The sequence below is a fragment of the Anopheles stephensi genome, chromosome 2, assembly GCF_013141755.1.
Source record: "Anopheles stephensi strain Indian chromosome 2, UCI_ANSTEP_V1.0, whole genome shotgun sequence".
Classification (NCBI taxonomy): Eukaryota; Metazoa; Arthropoda; class Insecta; order Diptera; family Culicidae; genus Anopheles; species Anopheles stephensi.
This window is the reverse complement of record NC_050202.1, coordinates 80,093,306-80,117,241: the sequence shown is the minus strand read 5'-3', so window position 1 is coordinate 80,117,241 and position 23,936 is coordinate 80,093,306. Positions and strand designations below refer to the sequence as shown.

The 23,936-nt window shown below is 45.2% G+C and overlaps 1 protein-coding gene across 2 annotated transcripts in view; it reads right to left on the bottom strand.

The window, feature by feature from the left end:
• The window catches only part of LOC118505492 (protein neuralized), a 41,156-nt gene that overhangs the window by 4,356 nt on the left and 12,864 nt on the right, over positions 1 to 23,936 (bottom strand). The window contains exon 1 of one of the 2 annotated variants that reach the window (XM_036041346.1): positions 2,757 to 4,152. The exons of the other annotated variant lie outside the window; for it this stretch is intronic. Coding sequence (XP_035897239.1) covers positions 2,757 to 2,910 — 154 coding nt within the window. The 5' untranslated portion in view covers positions 2,911 to 4,152. Of the gene's footprint in view, positions 1 to 2,756; positions 4,153 to 23,936 lie in introns of those variants that run through there. 2 annotated transcript variants of the gene reach the window in all.

Genomic DNA, 23,936 nt, shown 5'->3' with positions numbered 1-23,936 from the left:
CACACCTTCAACAAGAAATGTGGAACGACGGAGAAGAGAGAAAATCGATGCGAAGGAGAAAATGAGTTCAAAAAGTATGACGAACAAAAAAATGCATCATCGGAAATGGGACTTCCGACCCGGGCTTCTGCCGCAGCTAATAACGCGCGCTATAATGCCGGGTTGGTGTGTGCCATCGTGCCGAAGCAGAATTCCATCATGTGTGCGGAGTTCGACGGTGTCGGTGTGCACGGTGACATTGCCCGCCAACAGGCGACATCCGGTATTCCAAGCCGTGCGTTTAAACGTAACGGTGAGCACATGGGACGCCGACAACGACGACACGATGATGATGATGATTAACCCTTTTTTTCGGGACAACAAATTGGTGCACTTGAGACTGCACTTGAAATTACCATTTCTTCCCTTTACCTGCTGGTTCGTATATGGCACACACACACGCACACATTCCGGCAGCGATTGTCGTGCATTGGTCTGGCGGACGCTTGCGTCTCGCTGCACACGGTGCCGATCAATTAAAGCGATGTCGATCAACGGAAGCGACGCAGCTCTCGCTGTGGGGGTATACCACCATACAATACAGTCTTAAGAGTTTCCTTCCGTTCCCGTTTCCTTATGCCTTCTGGTGCCTCCTCTTCCGACAGCTGCAGCTCAACATGCAGCTCCTGGAAACATCCCCTATTTATTTTCCCTCCAATTCCCTCTCGATTCCCGTATCCTGTTGAAATCATTTCAGCGACAGAAGCACAGCGCAAGGATACGACGAAGCAACTTATTTTTCGTAAATAAATCGAACTTTTTATAATAAATATTTTCTCCATTACTCCCTCGTCGTAATGTCCAAGAGGATTTACTTTTAATTATAAACGCTTGGAAAACAGCACATCTGGCCTGCTGGCGGCGTATTTGTCGCGCACGTAAAAAGGGGGAACGAAAATCCTTCCAACCACCCTCACAATTCATAATCGGCAAACTACACCCACAACGATTGCTGTTTTTCCCCCTTGACATGTCTCCCGATTCTATTTTCCATTTCACGCCACAAATACACAAAATCCCCGAAGGAAATCGGCCCGAGAAAATGGCCAGATGGCCGTATCGCTCTTTGTCTAAAATGGCAAGGACTCGCACACACGTAGTTGTGTGTATTCCTTCGCTTTTCGAGACCGATTTGCCCGTGTCCCGCCTAAGCTTAAGAGAAGAAATGCAGAACATCCGATTCGTCTCACGTTTCGGGGTGGGCCACGCGATTCGTCTCACGCCATGGAAAGGACGAAAGGAAGCATGGAAGAAACAGCTGGCTGCGTTCTTCGCTTGGCGTGAAGAAGTTCTAGTTTTTCGTTTGTAACGAAAAAAAGGGAGCGAATGAAAAAAAAGAGGACGAAAATCCCAAGACAGCGTCCCTGTGCGGCAACAAACGAAACTAATGGCAACGGGAAATGCAATGCATTTTTACTGTAAGCTGAAACTCCCGAAAAAAAAAATCCCTTCAGCCCAACGTGTGACAATATTGTTACAGCGGGGATGGAAAATGCAGTTTTTCCGACCCCGGCGACGCCGCCAATGATAATTGTGCGACCGAAAGCGAATAAATCTAACGTCGCGACAAGGCCGACGGCAGACGTTGCTTGCATATGATGGTCAGCCACCGCCAGCCGCCGTGTGCCGGAATGAGACCGGAGACGGAATAATAATTGATCGTACACCGCCGTGATCGTAGTAAATACATCTTTCAGTGAAAGAAATGGTCGAGCATTACAACAACAACAAAAAAAGGCACGTCGGGACACTCGGTCGCGGTGGCAGAACCACCTGGCGCCAAATAAACCGGCCCTGATAGTTGACGCCGCTGTCGTCCCCGGACGGTGGGAAAGCAAAGTGAAACGCTAAGTGAAGTAATGAAAATTGTTGTAATGCCACACATCTTCCCGCCCCCCGTTCGCGGAGGCAAAGCGGAAGGGCAGCTTGAGGGCTGGAATTAATTACTGTCCGGTGGGGTTTTGATTATTTGCCGATAGGATGGCGACGGCAGGCGTCACACAATCGGGTTATCTTAGTAAGCAGGAATCACGGTTGAAAGATCACACGCACGCGTATGCTACCACTTTTTCCAGGAAGAATACTTTCATGCTGTCGCTCTTGATCGGTCGGAAGGTGGTTACGGTGGTCGATTTTTATTTGTTTCAAACCAACGGAGTGGAATATGGAGATTTGTGCTCACGGAATGGCCAGAGGAGGTTCAGCCAACCCTAAAAAACTGCCCAGTGGAAAGAATGGCTAGCCAGGCCGAGAATGGCTTCCTTTATTCTTTGGCAGCCGTTACGGCACACTACCCATCATAATAATTTTTAAAACACAAACCCGTCTACTTTAGGTTTTGCATTAGCAGAGCCAGAGTAGACGCCGTTTTCCCCCTTTTTTCCCGTGTATGTGTCCTCTCGACTGTGACGCAACACGATAACCTCCTGTGTATATTGTTGCTATGGTGAAGGTTTTCCAACGAGGGAGAAGAAGCGAAAGAGCAGCAAAAAGTTCGTTACAAAACGGTTACGCGTCGGTTGCGCTTAGGGGTTTGGAAAATGGTGCAGCTGCCGCGTTGTGTGTGTTTTATCCCAAGTGCAGCGCCAAAAATCTTACCCTAGAGGTAGGGTAGCGAGGACTCTCTTGTAACGGCCATGCAACGGACGAAAGTGTCGCGTAAGTGTTTGGAAGCGATTTACCTAACTTATGGTACGTAAGATCGAGATGCTACTAACCTAGTCCCATGCGTTTCTTAATCTTCTTCAGCACCTTCATCTTGTTCTTGATGGGTGAGAAGATTGTGTCGTTTTTCTTGTTCTGCTGCTGCTGCTGCTGTAGCTGGCACTCGACGATTGCGGCACCGGAACTGGTCACGTTCAGTACACCCATATAGAGGCCTATATCGTCCACCCCTTGGCGAGGCGGCACACAACGGTCTACTAGTGGAACGTTACTACTGCACCCTTCACTACTTCACCAGGTATCCAAGGGCAGTCTCAATTATGCAAACTTTGCGCACATAATAAACCTGAACAGTGGGTTCCTACTCTCTGCAATATGAGACCCGTGCTCCACACGCAACTTGAAAAAAACTTTCACCCGTTTCCGTTCTCTGCGCGAAAGTCTTTTATAGCGGTCCGTATTTATTTATGTTTTTACGCCCCGGCCACTAACGCTAGGCTGGCAAACAACACACAAACACACGCTTAAGCCGAAAGCACACGGTTGCACACATAAACAGAAAGCTAAATTTTTGGGCTGGCTCACACGAGGTGAAACGAGGGGTGGGTGAGAAGTTCGCGAAAATGCGAAATTGGCGATCGCGAAGAACGCGAACTTTGGCTTCTTTCAACTTTCCGCTTCTTCGACCGTGCTGACTCGCGCTGTCTCGCTCAGGCCTTTGCGTATTTTTAATGCGTCCGATGTTGTGGCTATCCTTTCACGTAAACTGGGAGCCTCGCTTGATCTTTCTCTCTCTCTCTCTCTCTCTCTCTCTCTCTCTCACTCAGGCCGCCTGTTAACCGCTTCTTCACGGGACCGGAATTTCGCGATCGTCACTGATTTTTCCCACGGTTTCAAACTCGGCACACACCGATACACGCACTACACACACCCTCTTTCCTACTCGCCACACAATGTAACGTGCCTGGCTGGCTCTCCGCTGACTCGCGCTGTGTACGCGAGCAACACACCAAATATCTTGCACCGAGGAAGAAAAACAACGCACAGACACACCAGGGCAAAACTGAGGGCGAGAAGTTGTTTAGGCTTTGTTTTGCTACCTCACACCTTCTACTGTTGATCTATCGATGATCGCGATCGGTGGGGAAGCGGCCCCGTATAAATAAACTTTTGCTAAGCGTCTTAAAAGTATTGTACGTTTTAACTACACTACTGTTTGTGTTGTCGCTTTTTGAACGATTAAACACAAACGAGACGAGATTACTGACGCAAGCTTCGAAACGCGATCGAAGGACGGATTGGATTGCTAGCCCGAAGCGGACCGGGAGACACAAACGAAATAGGTCCGTACCGGAGAACGGCGTGAGATGAAGTGACTGCTATGATGAGCACGACCTGCGTATGTCGACTCGCCGCCTCACTGCGAAAGATCACTCTCTCGCTTCTGCCCATTCGATATGTTGCGCGCTTGCCCTCTCACTCACTCACTCTCGCTCTCTCTCTCTCTTTCGCATGCGCTCTTTCCCACCCCTATTCTATGCACATTTTATGTGAGATCTTCCCTTAAAAGCTTCTCCAACTGCTGCTGGAATCGGAAACACGAGCACACACAGCCGGCCATTTCCGTCTCGCTTGCACCGCTTGTTGGTAGAGCTCGCTCTCTTTCGCGCATACCGAGCATAAAACCGACCTGCATGCACGCATATCCCGTGCCGATGCGCTTCGAAGATACGGCCGGCCGTACCCTTCACCCAACATACCTTACCCTGCTCACCCACAAACAGCCATAGACACACCGCGCCAAGCAGAGTTCCATCTGCTCGCTTTCATTATGCTGTCTCTGCGTGCGCTTACCTTATTTTTAATGTCTGCCGTGGAAGGTGCGGTACGTATTCGTAGGTGATCTCTCTTGCATCCCATTCCCTCGCATGTGCATCGTTTTGGTGTCTTTCTAAAATTGTTTTATGTCTGTCCATTCCTCGATTCCCACCGTCCCTGGCGCTGGTATAGAATTGCTGCGGATCGTCTCACGCCCGCCAAAGGTACGTTTGGTTTGGGGATTCCCTCGTTAGGCATCTTTCCGGCAGGGAGGTGGATACACCAATACTACCACCCCCATCCAAGGGGGTAATAAGGTCTGGCCTTTTGCTAGTTACTCATTCTAAACAGCGAAACGCCAAAACACACCCCCTTGCTGCAACTCCCGGCACACCACCAAGCAGAGCGACTTCTTTCTTTGCCTATGCTGGCACTGCACGCTGATGATCGCGATCGTGATCGAAACTTCAGCCTGTGCTGTTTCTGGTTCCCCGTCTGTGGAGAAAGGCCCGTCAGCTCGACTATCCTTTCTCACATGAGGTGCCGTTTTGTGTGTGCCTTTTTTACCTTTTTTCCATCGCTTTCGATGATCTTTCTTCTGTTGGAGTGTTCCCACGACGGGTTAGTGGCTTTTGTTGGGGCCCGAGAGAAGACATGCGCCACTGAGCTGTACTAACGGTAACGATGCAGTATTGCTAGAACTCGCTTGTGGACATGCTGTTGCAGCAGGAGTATATGTATGACCTTTGCTTGATTTTAATTGATCGCTGAAGATGCATAATAGCACATTAGTCTACGCTCTAACGTGGTCGTAAGATAGTATTATCTAAGCAGTTACAAATTTTATCCGACAGTTTTAATGTCACACAACCTGTGACACGACCTCGAAGACCACCCAACAAATTTGATATCCCAAGACCCTTCAACCCATTAACAATCCAAACGTCTGATTCATCTTCAGACCGGCGCGGAAGTCCGCGGGACCGATGTAATCTTTAATGTATCGTTTCCCTTCCAACAGAACCATTCCTTTTGCTCACACATTTATCGTACTCTCACTGTCCCACTGTTGCGTCCAAGACGCTCGATACACACTTAACCAACGACCCTAACGCACGGAGAGTAGCCAGATTGTGCCGAAAACCCAGTCGCCCCAGCCCTTGACCACTTACAGCGACCACCATTCCGGTTGCTACTTGCGGTTCAAAAAGCCGTGTGAACATCTTCAGATCATGTATTTCTCATGTTTCTCCCATAAGGTGAACCGAGCTTCGTGACCGACCGACCAGAACCATACGCTCCATATAGTACCAGCTAGCTAGTACCAGAGCATCTCCTTGCTGAAGCCGCTCACGGATGTCTACGAAGGTGTCTTTCCGAAAAAAAAATTGAGTCGTTTTCCTTTGTCCGCTGGAGCTACAATTTCCCAGGCCCTTACTAACTCCGCGGCAAACTTAATTCTGTTTCAGAGATGCGTTAACCAAAAACCTCCTCTTGCCCGAGAGCGAAGAGCTCTCTCAATGCGTGATGAGAAACTAGCAGCGGAAGATGATCGGCAGGAAAAACAAAGCCCCTTTACTCACACCCAACCACATTACACCATTGCAGGAAATGGAGGAAACTCGACCCTGAGAAAGTCTTTCATTTAATGGTGGTGCCTTTTTTTCCAAACTGCGAAAAAGGTCTAAGGTGACTCCACCAACGTTGGACCACGCTCGCGGGCGGTCGGACTAACCTAGATATTGGAGGAGGACAGGAAGACTTACCTTCTCTCTACCGTTTTTCTACCAATATCGGGGTGCTTAACGCAAGATTTGCAGCACTTCAGATAACCGGACGTGGCATTTAATCGATTCCTCCGCTTTCTTCCTTCTTGCAGGTAGATCTGTTTCAGGGGCAGGCGATAGAGCAAAAACGCTAATGGATCTCGTCTGTTTAGATCTCTGTGCTTTGCGTTTTGCTCGACTTTGCACCACTAGCGTTCCACCGTTCCACCTGTCGGGAAGACATATATCGATCTGATCGATTCTATGAGATCGAACTAAACGTTTAGCTCCTCTCCAACAAAGTCAGCAACAAGCCCAGACAGACCTGTGGTGAATCATCTGCAACGGGATGTGATAAATCTTGTCTACCGTCAGCCCCAGCCGGCGGTTGATCCAACAGCGAGATCATATGATTTTATATCGGATTTTACGAACTTCTAATAGAAACATGTTCATCCCGTTCGGTTCCCACCGGGACTCATCGAACTCTCGTGCGACATCTTCATCTACTGCTACCCACCAGATCAGGTGAAGCTGAAGCGATCGAAAACATTTCCGACTGCTGTAGCTCGAACCCTGCAGCACCTACTTTCCCACGCTCTGAGGAGGAGTGCGAGGACCTCGTACGATTGCGTCAAGTTAAACGCTGGCACCGCTGGAGTTCTCTACAGCAGAAAACGGTGATAATCGCACAAAAAATCGTCCACAACGTCACTTTAAGCGAGGCCATGTTTCTCTCAGCATAAACGAAACCTCGTTTTGTCATAGGTAATGATGGAAAATTGACTCCATCATTCCATCGATTGATGAATGCGCGTCTCGGGACGGGGTGAAACTGTTTGCGCAACAACAACTCGGGAAAAAACGTTCAACGAGAAATTAGTTTTTACCTATTGCTCGTCAGAGAGGAAGTAGTAAAAAACAGAACCTTGGAACGTAATGGATTGTTTATGTTGTCTGCGCAAGTTTTTTTTTCTTTAGATTAGAAACGAACGATTAATATTGCAAATTGCACTCCGAGACAGGATAAATTATGGACGAAACAGCGTCCAGGTCGTTCAGATATAGTGAAATACACAATTATAGATAAATTGTACATCATTAGAATGAGGATTTACCATAAGGATTTAAGTAATCTAACCTTACCTTTTTTGTAGATAAATGTTTACAGCATTTAACATTTAGCTTGGCTCATTTATTGCCTTATATCAATAAATTCTGTAAACACACGACTTCAAACTCTGCTATCACTGATAAATATGAGTTATCGTGCAATTCTAATAACGTGATCTTGAAACATAAAAGATATTAAGAGGCAATGTAAAACTACATAGAGCTGTAGCAAAGAACAGATAAAAATGCTTCGACTCATATTGTAGCATAAATCCAGAATAAATGAAGAGTTTGAAGAACGAGAACCTTATTAAAGAAGAACAACTACCATATTTAGACCCCTTTTAAAGGTAGAACTGTGCATTTAAGCCACACCTTTCACAGCTTGTTGTAATAATTATTATCACCGTGCATATCATTTCTTCAGCTGCATTAATGCATCCCATCGCTGCATTCGGAGTGGTTCAGCTAGCTAACGGGCAACCTTCTTTGCTATTCTACCGCCATGTATGTTGAGTGCTTTTCAATCAAACGGGTTTTTTTTTGCTTGTCAACAAATATTGATTTTCCCATATACCCAGCTGCCCCGTGCGTATCGGTTGTCGCACGCTCAATGTAAAGGTGTGACATACCGGCCAGCCAAACTACTGCGTACGCCTACATAAGTTTAAACACATTGTCACGTCACAACTTCACCCGACAAGACATCTGATACGCGCGCGTTTGTGTGTGTGTGTGTGTGTGTCTGAACCTTTTGTTGGTAAGGGCTCAGTTTTATTAATGGTGATTTTAAGGGAGATGATTTGAGAGAAACTGGACGGCCTTTACATGGTGGTAAAAATGACACCCGATATTTGGGCTATAATCACTCACATTCCCCGGGATTAAAAAAAAAACACCTCTCTATCACTTTTGATGCTACATATCGCAACTGGTGGCTACGTTGTAACATTTTTATTGCATTCATTCGAAAGATTCGGTGTCTGGAACTCCCTGGACAGAAATTGACACTTCCGACGCAATCCATGTGTGTCTGTTGCCCAAGGGGACTAAGCGTAGCGTCTTCACTTGGAGCCTACTTTCCCACGCGACCTTAGCACTAGCCCGTGCTGTATCTGTATGTTTGGGGAGCACCGTGTTGCATACCGAGTTGGGGTATTATAAAAAGGGCCCACACCTACCCTTTTGCTGCCTGCGGTGGAATACGCGGGCGTGAAGGACCCATCATCACGAGTTCTTCCTGGAACGAACGTCACGCACGTTCCGGAATTCCATTCAGCGGCAGGAATGTCATGGCAAACCCACGATAGCCCGCTGAATCCGTTGACCGATAGTCCACACCATTCAGTCAATGGAAGCGTTGAAGCGAGGTTGAAGTGGTTTGGTGGTAGATGGACACATAACTCTCTCTCTCTCCACCCGCAAACACGGGTACATGGCATGGAAGGCGCACAAATCTTCCTCATCGACACACAAGGCAGTATTTGTCGAAGGAAAGGCGTTTATTCTTCTCCTTTCTCATCAATACTCAATTTTCAAACGCCCGCTAAATGTCGTGGACCCCCACATCATTAGCCCGCCGGGGGTGGGTTGGTTATGTTTGTAGAGACACTATCCCTACCTTCCGCATAAAATTGTCTGCACGCTTTGTTAAAGGTGTACGCGTGTGTGTGTGCGTTTTATGTCTCCCACTACTTCTGAATCATTATTCAATCGACCATCTCTAAATACCGTTTCGTCGAATGTTTTAATGTTGTTTTACGCGCCTGCCATCCGTCCGTTGTGGTGCGATGAATGGAGATGACGAGCATACGATCATCTGGAGATCCTCGTTCTCTCTCTCTCATAGCAACACTTTTATATCGCTTTATTCGCGAGATTATACACGAAAAGTCTCTCTTCACAGACGAATGTTTTTTTTTTCGTTTGTTTCTTCATCCCCCAAACTAAATCCAACCCCCAATCACGACCAAACACCAAAACAGCTCACGAACAAGCCCCCTTCCCCTGTTGGCCGATCTTTACCAGATCAAACTGTTGCGCTCAATAATAAACAGCGCGACTAACACGCGAAACAAACACACTCACAAAAAGGGTAAATCTCGCAAATGCGCATCGGATCTGGCGTACCGCTTTCAAAGTTTTCGCGTCCAAAGTCCACCAAAAAAAAAACCTCTAATTCGAGAAAGCCAATCAATTAATAACGATTGCAAGATTTGATCGTCTTACGATGCTTGCCTTTTATGGAATTTGGGGAGCTGAATTGGGTGGTTTTCTTCATTGATCGCTGATGGAGATGCAATTTAATGCTAAAAATTAGAAGATTTCAGCAACTATACTGTCCTACATATCTGATTACAATAGGTTAGAAGTCTCTTGTAGTTTAAATAAATAGGGGAGCATATTTTGGAAAACACATCGAACTCAACGAAAGTCTCTCCGATGAATGAAATTGCGATCACATGTCTTTATCCCTCTTTCTCACTCTCTTGATCTGTCTCGCTCTCGTTTCCTTTCGTATATCTTGCGAACATCTCTCGCTCGTCAGACGCCAACCGTGACCTAACAACCTATACGCGATGATTCACCAGCCACAATCTCGCCACCATCATGAATGAGTTCTGGGGAGCGGTGGATGCAGGATAAGATGCCAGCCGTTGCAAGTTTTTTTCATTGGTCGATCCAGAGAGAAATCAAGTTTCGTCGTGATCGGCCTGAGAACGGTACAACACGGAACAAAGATGTGTCCCGATGACCAACCACCTCGCAAGCGGAATCGAGAATATCTTGCTTTAGAAATGACTTCATTCGTTTGTTTTTCCTACCACCCATACCATGCAACTCGCATGCTCTGAAACGATGCGAACATTGCTTTAACTGTTGTCACAATTGTAATATTAACTGCTCATGATGCAATAACTTTGCTACGTTTCGGCTACAGCTTTTAAACATCAAACCTTCATTTTGTTGTGATGGATTGAGAATCTTCTATAAACTACCTCAAACTATCCTGCGGTGAAAACAAACTGCAGATCGTTCCCAGACGTACACTAATGACAACACGGAGCACAGCATGACAATATGGTTAACGATTGAGTCATTATTGGTTCGTTTTCTGCTCGTTTCAGCCATAACTCTCCACTCGTCTCCGATCGCTTGTTCCAAGATCGAGAACGATAAAATATGCTCCGCGATGAAGTGGTTCCTGCTTCTCATCCCATAGTAAATTACTGTGCCTTTGCTGCTGCATTTTGGGGTGGTGGAAGCAGCATCGTCCCACCGGCCTAACCGTAACGACCTGTAACACTCATCAAAATATCATTCGTGTCGGTCTCACGCGACATGTGAGAATGGGGTAGAATGAAGTTAACGGAGAACGAATATCAAACCCATCAACCGACCCACAGAGTTGCATGCCGGTGCACCTCACTGCAGCCCTAACGTAGACCTGCAGCGGTTGTGCCTCTTATTATTCTGTTCGCTGAAAATCCGAAGGAAGACTTCGCACGAAAACGCTTTGTTCAAAATGAAAGTACACCACCGGCCAGACCTGGTAAAAATGAGAATCGGCACTGGTGTTACCACATCACGCTTTTCTGCGTCACCTTCCTGTACCGCTGCCCGAGGCGTCCCATTGGCTTTCGTTTACCACGTGGTCCCATCAGATCCACTGTGGGAACCTCGACCTACCAATTCTTAGACGTCACCCAGGGAAATATACTGCAATTGCTGCATCTATTGCAAATGCTGTGCAAAGCTGTGCCCAGAAATTGTTTCCGCCGTCGCAAGGTCTCGTACGGCCGCAACCAATATATCGACTCACACACATAAACCCACACTTGCACAGTTCAGCGCCGGTGGGGGGGGGCTATGGATAACCGTAGGTGGAAACGGACTGCAAAAACGACACCTTTAGCAGCGTCTGGGGGCAGAATAGTGAACGAACGTGTAAACACACTGGAATCCTCCTCCAACATCGATTCTGTCTCTTGCACTCTCTTCTCCGATTTTACGTACGACGTGCCTACCGTGGACGTGCGATGGATAAAATTATACCTTTCAACGTTGCCAACGCGAGGAAGAGAAGTGCTGGAAGGCCCCTTAGCAAAGGCCGAGGGTAAGTGAGCCACCCAAACCACCCCCACCCAAAAGCATCCCCGTTTTCCATTACTGTCACTCCGACAAGGGAATGGGCAAGAGGAAAGGAGCGAGTGAGTGTGTGTGTGTGTGGAAACGCTTCGGGAAGACCTGACAGTAGCACGGCCTGAAGCCTCATCGGTTTTATGCATGGGAAAATATTTTTAATGGACGAATCGTGGCAACCGGAGCACAACGGGCCAACGGAAAGGCAGCAGGCAGCGCGAGAGGACAGCCCGCGTAAGCACATGATTGATTTTTCGTCCACACTGTCTCCACACCAGGCCGACTTGCCTGGCTGTGGTTCCTCGACCATTCTGCCGTACGTTGTGCTTGTCAATGGCAAAGTCTCGACTGCCATTAAACTGAAGCCCGGTTAACAGAGGAGGCTTGTGGTGTTAGTGGCCTTTGGGACTTCGAACGACACACTAACTAAATCACTTTACGCGCACTAAACTGTCCTCTTCCTCTGCCGGTTGAAACCGGCTGTAATCATGGCTGTAACGAGTGAGATTGGTAGTTTGACAATTTCTTTCATCTGCTGGATCTGCGCATCTGTGAGATGCTTTACAATTAAAAAAATAAACCTTAAGGTAATAATCCAGCCCCTTACTAAACATACTCGTGCAGTAAAATCATATTTTCTTACAACCAGTTTAACACGCTCCATTGCACACTGGTGAAATGTCCCAAAGTGATGTCGGTGTACTTGCAGCGAAACCCATCGAAGCGTCTGCATGTTGGGGTTAGCGTTAGGCGATGCACGTCGCGATGACATCAAATTTTCCCGATCTCAGTAGAAGAGCAGAAAGGGAAGCTCTCGCTTAGCTACCTGGACCTTTTTTTTCTCCCTATTAGAGGCAAGGTTTCGTAGTGTATGCGTATTACGTAAGAGACGCCACGGTTCCCACGCGATTCGCATTGCGGCCGCTCCAAAATCCACAACACCACCGTGACACTTCCCAGGCCTGGGCCTCACTAAGTTCGACTGCTTTTTAGCTTCGTGATGATGATGCCAATGCCGGTCTCACTAGCGTCGAATAATAAGTAACTCTAGCGACTTGCTGTACCTTCCCCTCTTGCCGTCCGCTTCTAAGCCAACAACATTTCGGGACGTTCTTAAGGTCCTCGCGACTACTAGGCACAGAGCGCAGAGCGGTGGTTTTGAGCCTTCTCACTCATTTTGATTGGTGAAATTGGTTTTCATTACCTGTCAATTAAGTTTCTCAGTCGTGTCGAAGGTCTTTGTCTTGGGAGTTTCGTGTGCATCTTTAGCGTGGGGGCTTACTGCTCCTCACAGTTGGAAGAAGCTTTGGAGGGCAGATTACGACCGAGTCATTCCTTCGTTAGATTTGACAGTCGCTTTCTTGGGTTGGGAAGAAAGAACGCAAACGATTTGATTAATAATACCCCCTCACTCAGCTGCTGTTTCAGTGTGCTAGCGGAAAGCCACATATTTGACAGCCACGAAACGATGAGTGAGCGAATGAACGGGGTGCTATGGATGGATCATACTGATCAGCTTAATCGGTCGGATAATTAGCAATTAGGTCGTTTCGGCTCCCGCTTCTGCTCCATTCGTGCCAGGAGGAAGGAGAAGAGGCCCGTAACTTCCGTGATTCCGCCATCCGAACGAACCAGGCACGATCACGACGATGATGAGGAAAGTGCCGTGGGAATATTCGGGCAACGTGATGATGGGCAGAATAAATCTGCCACCGCGAGTTAGCGATACATGGAGGAGCACTGGGGGAAAAAAAACCACCATAAGATACATAGTGTGCGTGGTTTTCATCGCTTTAAGTTTCATGAAGTTCGGGGCTGGTGAGATGCGCTACTTTCACTCACGGTGTAGAAGCGATGAAATACAAAATGTTAAAATTCCAACATTTTTTGCGAAACATCTTCTGTGTGTGTGTGTTCGTTAACTAAGTTTTTTTTGGGGGGGCGATCTCAACCACAACCTCCCACGAACTAGTTGAGAAAGTGGCCATATCACGAATTCGTTTTCGTTTCGAAGAAAACACCCCACGCTTGATCAATCAAATCTGAGCGAAACCCGAATAGAAAGGGAACTGATTAGCCTCGACGCATCGTGCTGCCCTTTTGAGCTTTTTCCCCCTTTTTTGGGGAAATGTAGCTAGCTCGATTGCTGATTAATGATGAACTGGGGCTTGGTAAGATGGAGAAGCTTAGAGAAACGTGTAGTTATTGTAGACACACACACACACACCGTAAACTATCTCGCTGAAATGCTTCCATATTGTGGTTGTAAGTCTGAGTGGTATGTTCACTCTCGCGTGTGTCACCTGAGCTAAATGTAAAGAATGATAGTTTCCTATTATTAATTTGCCCGGTACACGGCATTGACTCACCACAGCCGCCACTCGCCATCCAAGAAACGTGAACATATTTGCATGCTAGGCAAAACCCTCCCGCGGGCACCTAAGCTAGGCTAACCGGTATGCACTGAACCATCAACAACAACAGTAGCTTCAAGCAACAACAACAGCAACAAAAAATGTCACCACCAGAGATATCCACCTCACCGTCCCGTCCCGCGAAGACTAAATATCTACGTCAAAATATAAATTATTTACCACTTGGTGCTACCGCACCGATCCGGTTGGTGAAACTAAACCCCCAACGTTCAAAGTCGGCGGGACGGTACCATTACACTGCACACCATGCAATCCAGCCAGCCGTTGGGACAAATGGGGACAAGCATTCCGACTCCACAAAGCACCTGTGTGCGGTTTCGTTCACGTTCCACCGCACCAGATTGTAGGTCAAACCGGGCCCCCAAGAGAAGACCAGGCGACCAGGTGCTAAAGGCTTGCGGGACCAAGTGCGCTTTTGCATGAATCATACGTAATGGAGCACCGCGAAGCAACAGGGACTCTTAGCCTTTTGCTCAAGCCTCGCTGGAACTGGTCTCCCGCTAGTGGCAACACTGCTCAACAAACTTCCCTTTTACGATCAACATTTTCTTCCAAACCCGGGTTTCGCTTCTGGTCAAGTGTCCAAACACATTCTACAGCTACTTCGCGACTTCAGTTGGCTGAGCTTCTAGCACCACTCGGCGCGGCTATCTGTTGGAAGGTTTTTGGCACGTGTTGATATCCCTCGCGAGAAGTACGCTGGGTGGTGGGGTGAGATGGCAGCATTATTAATAACCAATCTCCACTACATTAGACCGCGCGGTAAGTGCCTCAATCGAAATAGCGTGGCGATAGTTGATTGGAATGTTGTTCTGGCCGTGCGCAGACTGTTGCGGTACGTTGGTGCCCTTTCGGTGCTTTCGGTGAAGTATTCGACGGAATGCCACCAGACTGCCTGTCGATGGTCAACCCCACCGTCTGTCTACAGGTGTCCAGCGCGGGAGGTACCACGATTCGGGAGTGCTACTTGAGCTAGCGTTTTTGACATCTTTCCGCGCAAAGCAGCTCTCCACGCTACGGTCTCGAGTAGAGCATATGCAAGCAGCATCGCCGGAATGTCTAGAGATCGGTACGAATTCCACAGCACAGTTGAAGGATTCCAAGAATTGTTTTGTTCTTGCAGCTCTCCTGCGCTGTATGTCTCGTTTTCAGCAAAAAAAAAAGACTCAGGAATACACTTTCCACCCAACTCAGGTGACACTTTACGCTTATAAGCAGAGCCATCCTAGCAGAGCTTCCAGCTACAATGTCCGACCTGACGCAAGCAGAAAATCGATTCGACATCTTTTCAGGTTCATCAACTTGTGCAATGGTTCATCAACTGTGCATCCCTCTATTGTTATCGCGTGCGACCGACCGGCAGGGTGACCTGTGCCCTTCCCTGTGTAGTGTCGTGTGGCCAAAAAATCTGCACAAAAGAAGTGCATCTTCGAATGCACAAAGGACATACCCATTTTCTTCCAAGCTGTTCATCTCCATTCACTCGATTTGACCAAAAGAAAAAAAATGTGCAGAGATTTTTATAGACACCAAAAACGGAGGAAAAAAAACTTATTACGAACAAGATCGAGAAGAATACATTTTCTGTTTTCTTTCTATTTCTTCTCGTCAAGCTTCAGACGCATGACATGTAGCATTTCATACTCCAACAACACTGAGAATGATATCGGGATGTCTGTTTTGTACCTTCAGCAAGAAGCAACGAAATCAGGGATACTCGGAAGATCTCTTTCGCTCTACTATTGAACGCGATCCCAAATTCTGAAGCACGAATCGTAAAGGATCGCGCGACCTTTCATGATCACCAGCAGCACACCTTGAGCATTTTCCCATGGATGCTCGTCCCTGCCCGGGCCGCTTGTTTACTTTTTCTGTTTTGATTCCAGTCTGTAGCTGCATTGTTCTGTTGTTCCTGCATCGGATTGTAGGAAAGTGCATCCATCGGGAAAAACCTTCCTACAATCGGTGCCGGGCGAATCATTAATATTTCGAACCATTTTTTTTTTTTTCTTCAACACTGCTCCGTGACGGGACCGATTGCTCCCGAACGCTGTTTTTGGCTTTATGTTGGTCTGCACAAAACGGGGAAAATGTCATCAAAACTACAGTAAGGGGACGGGCACGGGCACAATGTCATGGGCGAATAATTTATAGCGTTGTACCTGGTATTGGAGGGAAAAACGGTAAAGGGAGAGACACACGTTGTGAAGTTCACCCAGATATTTAGGAAATTTTAATATTTTTTGTGTTTTAGAAGTTTTTTTTTCTTAAACTTATTAGACAAATTCAAAGAGCCAAAAGACAACAGCTGATCATAGCTCAAATTTGTATGAGAAACAAAAAAAGGATGACAGATATAAATGAATCGCAGGGTTGGGCTACAACATGAAACGAGAGAAGACACAGAGAAAAAAACCTCGCATTTCCTATTTTCCCAGGATATTAGGAAACTCCCTCACAACTTCCCCTTCATCTGGCGCTACGGGACCAATGCCGAACGGTAATACAAAACCATAAAACCAGCGCCGCTCACTGCTAAAACAAACTTTCCCATCCTTTGTCCGCCCACCATAAACACTAAGCAAACTCCCTATCCGAGTCGAAGGTTGCGCCGGTATAGTCAAACACAGGGGATGCAAATTCCACACATCTGGCCCAAACTGCACACGGGCATTTCCGGCGATAGATTGATTTTCCCAGATACCATCGAGACCAAGGTGGCCTGGCTGCTTCCCATTTGCGGGGTCGGGGGTCGGGGGATGTGCAATAAACACGACCCCGGCACAGTATCGATGGATGGTTTGAAACAAAAGGAAATTACACATCCTTCTGTCAAAACACGACAAATCGGCAGCGGTCGAACTCTGGGCGAGTGATAATCTTCGGTTTATCCTGTTTCTAATTATCGTGTCCCTTCTTCGTGTGTTCCGAACGAAACCGAACGGCATCGATCTCGGATGCGATCACAACACAGCACAGCTGCTGCATGGTTGCATATCATTATCGTCTAACTACGGTGAAGAAAACAGCACAAACTGGGTTGGGCGTTCAGGTCTTAGGAAAGATCCTTCTAGGATGTAAATTACCCCCTGTACCTTTTCGCTGCCAGATGTGTGGTTTTTTGTGTTTTCTTTTTCGCTTAACTTCTCACTTTTCGTTTTCTAAAAATTACCCATAATTGAAGGTGCAATCAGTATCACCTTCCCGCTTCGACATCGCACAACAACATCGCATCTCTCATTGACAGATCCTGTCCGTTTGCATGTGTACGGGAGGAGGTCAACAGACGGTGCAGAGCTAGAACGACCGGAAACCGAAATTTCGATGGTCATTGACGATCGTCGAATGAACCCTGCAAGGATGCGGAAGTATCGGAATCGATTCACCGTATCAGCAGGAAGAGGAAAGGGAACAAAGAAGTAAAAAAACTGCAAAAAAGGAAGTAGAATGGAGGGAGGAACAACGCAACGAGAGCAAAAAAATAAGTGAGCAAATGCTAACACCGATCTATCGACCTTTACTTCCGATCTTCGTCTGCGTCTGCCAGAACAGATCGTCTTTCTTCCTGTTTTTTCCTTGCGGATGTTGGGAAATCCTTCTTCCTTTCGCTGTTCCGTTCCTTCGTTCTTCCGTACAGACCTAAAAGGAGCGTAGCGTAGAAGCAAACATAAGGAAGGACCAATTTTACATCTGCGTTCACCCAATACTTTGCACACAGAATCCTGCACACGATCGAAAAAAAAGCGGAAATTTCCTCTTCCGCTCGAAGCATTAATTTGATTTCGAGGAACAAACGACGCACGTAAAGTGGAACTGACAGACAGGCGAAAGCGAGGGAAGAAAAAAAGCAGATCGACTCACACAAAACCTACCAAATGGATAGGAAGGAAAAAGTCTCAAAAGCATCTCGCTGGATTGAGGGTGGAACACGTATTGCCAGCACCCGCGCAGTAGTATGCATAGGGTCCTGGTTTTAGGTTCCTTCTAGCATCGCCAGATGTTGGTGTGAGGATCCTGGATTGCCATCAGTCCTGTTCCTGGTTCGAGGTCGATTTGATGTGCCCTCGCTGTGTGATGCCTGTGATGCAGTGCGGTGGCGTGGGAATGGGCTCAATTTTGAATTTCTAACACACTAGGGGCTTAGCGTAGGAGAAGAAAAACTTTCATCACCTTGCTCTGGTTGATGCGAGCAGAGCCGGATGCATGGTAAATTGGGAAAAAAACGTTAATGAACTGATTCGAGACATGGAACAAAAACCCGTGGACAAGGTGCAACCGGATGCACTAACGTATGAAGAAAACCATGCAAGTTGTTGTGAAGAAAGTTGTGGGAAAGTTTGAATATATGTTTCTTGCTGTTGTATGATATCATTTGCTGTTATATAGAATTTACTACATTTTTGACGAACAATTTAGGACATAAACACTAGTTAATTTCTCAAAATCAAAACTTGACTGGTTCACAGCATCGCCTTCGACACAACCAACAGTCCCAATGTTATTTAAATTACATCAACAACAGAAGCATGCTTACAAACTCCTCAACACAAAGAGCACCATAATCTCATTCACTTATTCACACTCGCTCAATTGTAAGCAAACTCATTTGCGTAGAATCCAACACAATACGATTCCCCATCTCTCCAGTTCCTCTAAAATCTCAACTGCATTATTCAGCAAACCTGCCGCGCATGGCACTACTAAACTAGCAAAATAATTTGCACCGTACGATACGGTACAGCGCATCCCGGACCAATCGGCCGGAATTAGTTTCTCAAATTAATTATCTCCCTACACACATAGCACCCAGTCGAGTTGCTTTTGGGCGTTGCATTTTGCGCTACCTGCGCGCCTTTGCAGGTCAATTAAACGCGAATCAATTAATTTCCTCGCTTGGAAAATGAACGTGAGGACGCGGGCGCGCGCGAACCAATTAGCTTTCACTTGGTTAACCATAGAGTGGCACCAAAAATACAGACAAACTCACGTGGCCACGAAAATCGAACTGCCCATGGAGAAGTGGTTCACGAAGCAAATGTGGCACCGCTTGTGGCATGCAAATGGATTGATTTACTTTCGATACGCGTACACCCGGTTAATTTCGATCGTGCCGATTAGTAGACAAATATGACGATCACGACAAAAGCCAGAGACTACTAATTAGGTTGTTGGTTAAGAGTAAACTATTGCTGCGTGATGTCAGTGCTAGGCGAGCGCCATTGTAGGCTGGCTGGTTCAGATACATCTTAGTGGCAACGATTCCCACAGTGATCATAAGATGGATTACGTATCTTTCATTTTTTAACCCGTTTTTCCTTCTTTTAGAACGCAAAAAAAAGTATCCACCAGGTAAAAATATTTCATCGTAATATAAATCCCCAATACAATCGAAGCTTTGTGCGAATTTCAGCAACCCCGTAATGAAACGCAAACTTTTCTTTTACAATCTCCAAGAAACCCAACAGAGTCTTAGAAAAACGCAAAACAAAGCCCAAGATCGATCTTGCGAGCTTGCAAGAACTGTTCAGAACGCCACATTCGCACAGAAAATCTATTTCGTAGCGTACAAAACGACTTGCAGCAACAACTACAGCGCTCTCGAGACGGAAACCCAAAACCATACCTTTGCCCTCTAAAACATATCCAGTCCCAGGGACAGCTGTTTTTTGGGATTGCGTTTTAATGAAAATATTCTCCCTTCGATTTTGCTTCCCAACGCAGGGAAAAGGATCTGAACCTTTTGAGTGCACTGTTCCTTGCAAGAGTACGGCGGACGGTCGTCCTTCCACAAACGATCCTGCCGGAGCGAGTGTATCCTGATCGGAACATAACACTGGCGTGCGACCGATACCAATCAATTCGCTCGAAAGGGAAAAAGGATTCCCCGGACCAGAACGACCGTAAGGACCTTTGCTGGAGAAGTGAAACGTCTCGCTATAAGGCATATGTGTGCCCGTTTCTCCTACAAGAAGGACCAAGCAAGCAAAACGAGCTGCTAAAGGACGAAGCCACAAGAAGAACAGAGAGTGACAAGGGAATGGAAAATAAAACTGATAGCAGCAGCCGGTGGTGGCAGCAGGCCAGTGAACAAGGAAAAAAAACTCCAGGCCACAATTATACGCTGGCATCGTCCGGTGCCACGCGACCCCCGACCAATCAGGAGCGAGCATTTCGGACCCGGTCGCACTTATGCTGTTCGGGGTCCCTTGGTCCCTTGGCCTAAACGGCGTCCCACGGGTTCGCACCGTAGGGAAGTGGATCACAGTCCTACAAGAAAAAGGAAGAAGAACATCGCTTTAGAAAATAAAGCGGATTGCTCTAGAGTGCGTGTGCGCGAGTTAAAACTTTTCTTTCTGAATAGATAGAAAGAGTCTTTTACAGTTCGGTGTCTTGAAATTAACTATTTTATTGAATTCAGCCGATTCCGTTATCGGCCCATAAACGGCCCAGCAGCGATCGCCGCATCAGCATAACTCGTCGCGTTGGATACAACACGACACTCCCAATGCTGATTTAGCGATTACCGACGCTCGTTGCTAACTCGCCCCCCCTCAGATGTGAACGTCCACGATTCACTGTGTTTGTTTAGGAAATGTGACGTAGTCGGGTGTCTGATTTGGTGACGAATTATGTACTGTGACTACCGTTTGCGTGTTTTTGCACCTCTTTGTAAACCAGTAAAGCAATGCTACTCCCAGTATAATGAGAGGAAAGATGATACCTCCGAAAATGTTTATCGTTGGCCAGGTTATTTGAAAAGAGTTGTTTTGTAAGCGAATGTGCTCCAATTCTTTACGTGTCTCGATGTGCAGATTATGTAAATCTTCCAGACTTATGTTCGAAATTTCCAGCTGTCTTTTAATAAACACTCCGTCGAGTGGATATAAGTTCAACGTTCCAACTAGATCGGTGAGTTTGGATGAGTATCTCACGTCGTTTATGTAAATATCGCATGTGTTGAAGCTTATTACGAACGATCCCTGAAGTGTTCTGTTGCTTATACCACAGTTGGAGACGAGTGTAAATTTCTCTACAGAGTTAATCAATATGGCGTGATTATTAATCTGTAATATTTCAGTTTTGGCTGGACTCTTCGTAAAGTTACATTCTGCTTCTCGACCTTCCATTAATCTTGGAATGCAATCTGATTCATCCAACTCTATTTCATTGATTTTATAGATTTTCGGGGTTAGAGTGCTAACACGGTATCTGATTGCTTCGTGAGTTATGAATCTGTCATACTGGAGGTGAATCTTGCCGTCGTGGTACAGGATTGGATAAATTTTTATCTTACGGAACGTTCTTGGGTCGAGTTTGGGTGTTTTTATGAGCAGCATTATTTCTTGGCGGTTGGTGGCGATAGAGGCGTCGGCGTAGGAAAGCGCTTCTAGAGTTGTGTCGAACGGAATGTTTTCTGCTGCCAGGTTTTTTTCCAAACAATTGATTTCATATTTTGACAATATTTTTTCGTTTAAAATATTCGCTTTCGTCATAACTATACTATCAACTATTTCCTGCAGTGTGTCTATCATCTTTTTTAGGTGGAGATAAATATTGATGGAATGAATTTCTAATGATTCTGATCTGAATTGAGTTATTACGTTACGAGTTTTTTCTGTTATTTCTTTAATCTGGTTGTTAATATTCCTATTGATTGTAACTTGTGCATTATTGTCATCGATGAGATTATTAATTGTTTTGTTAATAACACGAAGATCGTTTGCATCTGGTGTTCCTGCAATAAACTTCCAAATTGTTCCTATGGAATCCCAACGTTTGAATCTTTTAGTGGGAAGCATTCTTTTCAATATGGTATTCAGTTCTTCGAATTGGTTTTGGATAATACTGGAAAATTGATTATTGCTCATTTTTTCGAAATCGTCCTTAATTGCTTGAATATAACCCTTATACGCAGTTAAATTGTAATGGTGTATGTAAATATGGCTATCTATCCTTATTCTTGCCCAACCTTCGTCCATTGCAACTATAGGTTGGTTGTCTACCTTCAGAATAGAGATCCTCGGCTCAGCTAGGGTACATACTACAAATAGAAAACTGTAAGAAGAGAACAATGATGTTAGAATGACGGTATTGTTAGCTATCTTATTTTTATATCGTTTTTATGAATTTTTCGTGAATCATTTGTGTTTATAGTGCTTTTGTTTACTTTGTTAATCTTGATTTTCTTGTATCTCGGCTTGTGTTTTAATCTGGCTCTGGTTTTTTCATAAACTGTCATATCCTCTTTTATATTTATTTCCTTTTTTCTCTTATTGTAATATGAAATATCTTTCTCCTGTTTCTTTGTTAAATTTTTGTAAACATTTTCACAAATATCTGATGAACGGACAGACGGTAAAATTATCTCATAAGGAGTATATTTAGTAGTCGAATGAATGGATGAATTATATTTGTGAAGTGAAAGCTCGATTAGATCAGAAATAGTTAAATTGTTGTTCTCAAATTTCGTTATTCGATAAATTTCTAATATGGTAGAATGGAACCTTTCTATTACTCCATTCATTTCACTTCGACCTGTAGCTGTTAAATATATTTGGATTTGGTGAGTTTTATAAAAATCTATTAGATCTTGTGTACCAAAAGATTTTTCGCCGTCCATTACTAATATTTTAGGAGGATGGTGTACGGGGATTGGAGTTTGTTGTTGAGGATACCGGATAGGGTTTCGGTCATATTTGTTTTCATTGCAGATACAGCAATTGGAAACAATTTTTTTTATCTTGGCTAGCAGCTTTGGAAAATAGTATTTACGTAAAATTTGCGACTTATTTTCCTGGGCTCCACGATGTGCCCTATTGTGCTCTGCCGTGATTATTTCTCGTTGTTGATCTTCGTCTGTAATGTCTTCCAGAAGATTTTGAGTAAATCGAATCTTAAGGAGCTTCTGACTTCCAAAATACTTCCTATAAACCTCTTGAAATTTTCCCATTATGTCTTCACTCGTGAAAAGTCCGTTTACTTTTGATATTGTGAAATGATCCTTTAGAATCTGTAAAAGAGATGATTCGGTTATTATTTCGGAGTAAATTGTTGTACGTTTAAAATTTTGGAATGGATATTCAATTACTGTGTTTGGTTTCCCTTTTTTCAACACGATCTGGTTGTGAAAAGCATTAAGTGGTGCTTCTGTAGAGATAATGTAAAAATCGTCACTAGTTTGTGATGAATGTTGCGTACCAGTCATAGAGAAAACTATTCTGCTGAGGGCATCTGCTACAACATTGCCTTTGCCTGGTTTATACAAAATCTCGTGGTCATGCTCCTCTAAATATGCTTTCCAACGTTTTAATTTTGCGTTAGTATTTTTTTGGGAGAGGGCAAAAGTAAGTGGTTGATGATCAGTTAATATTTTGAGTTTAGCTCCATACAAATAATTGCGGAAAGTTTGTAGTGACCAGAAAATTGCAAGCATTTCTTTCTCAGGGGTGGAATATTTCTCTTCAGTTTTAGATAGTGTTCTTGATGCGAAGTGAATTGGTTTATCTTTGCCTAATTCACCTTGAGAAAGAACGGATCCAATTGCATAATCTGAAGCATCGGTTGTCAAAATAAATGGTTTGTTAAAATCTGGATAGATGAGAATATCGCTCGATGATAGTATTTGCTTCATTTTATTGAAACATTCGATTTCTTGTTGATTTAATGTAATTTTCTTTTTGGATGTGTCAGATCCCTTTCCCCTTAAAATGTTTGTCAAAGGTTTAGCAATTTTGGCAAAGTCTTTGACAAATCGTCGATAGTAGCCCATTAATCCTAGGAAGGCACGCAAATCTTTAATGGTTTTGGGCACAGGGTATTTATTTATAACTTCTATTTTTTTATGGTTGGGTTTTATTCCCTCTGTGCAAATAATGAAACCAAGAAATTCAACTTCTTGGCGAAGGAATTCTGATTTGTCTAATTGAATTTTTAGTCCTGCATTATTTAATGTTGTCAA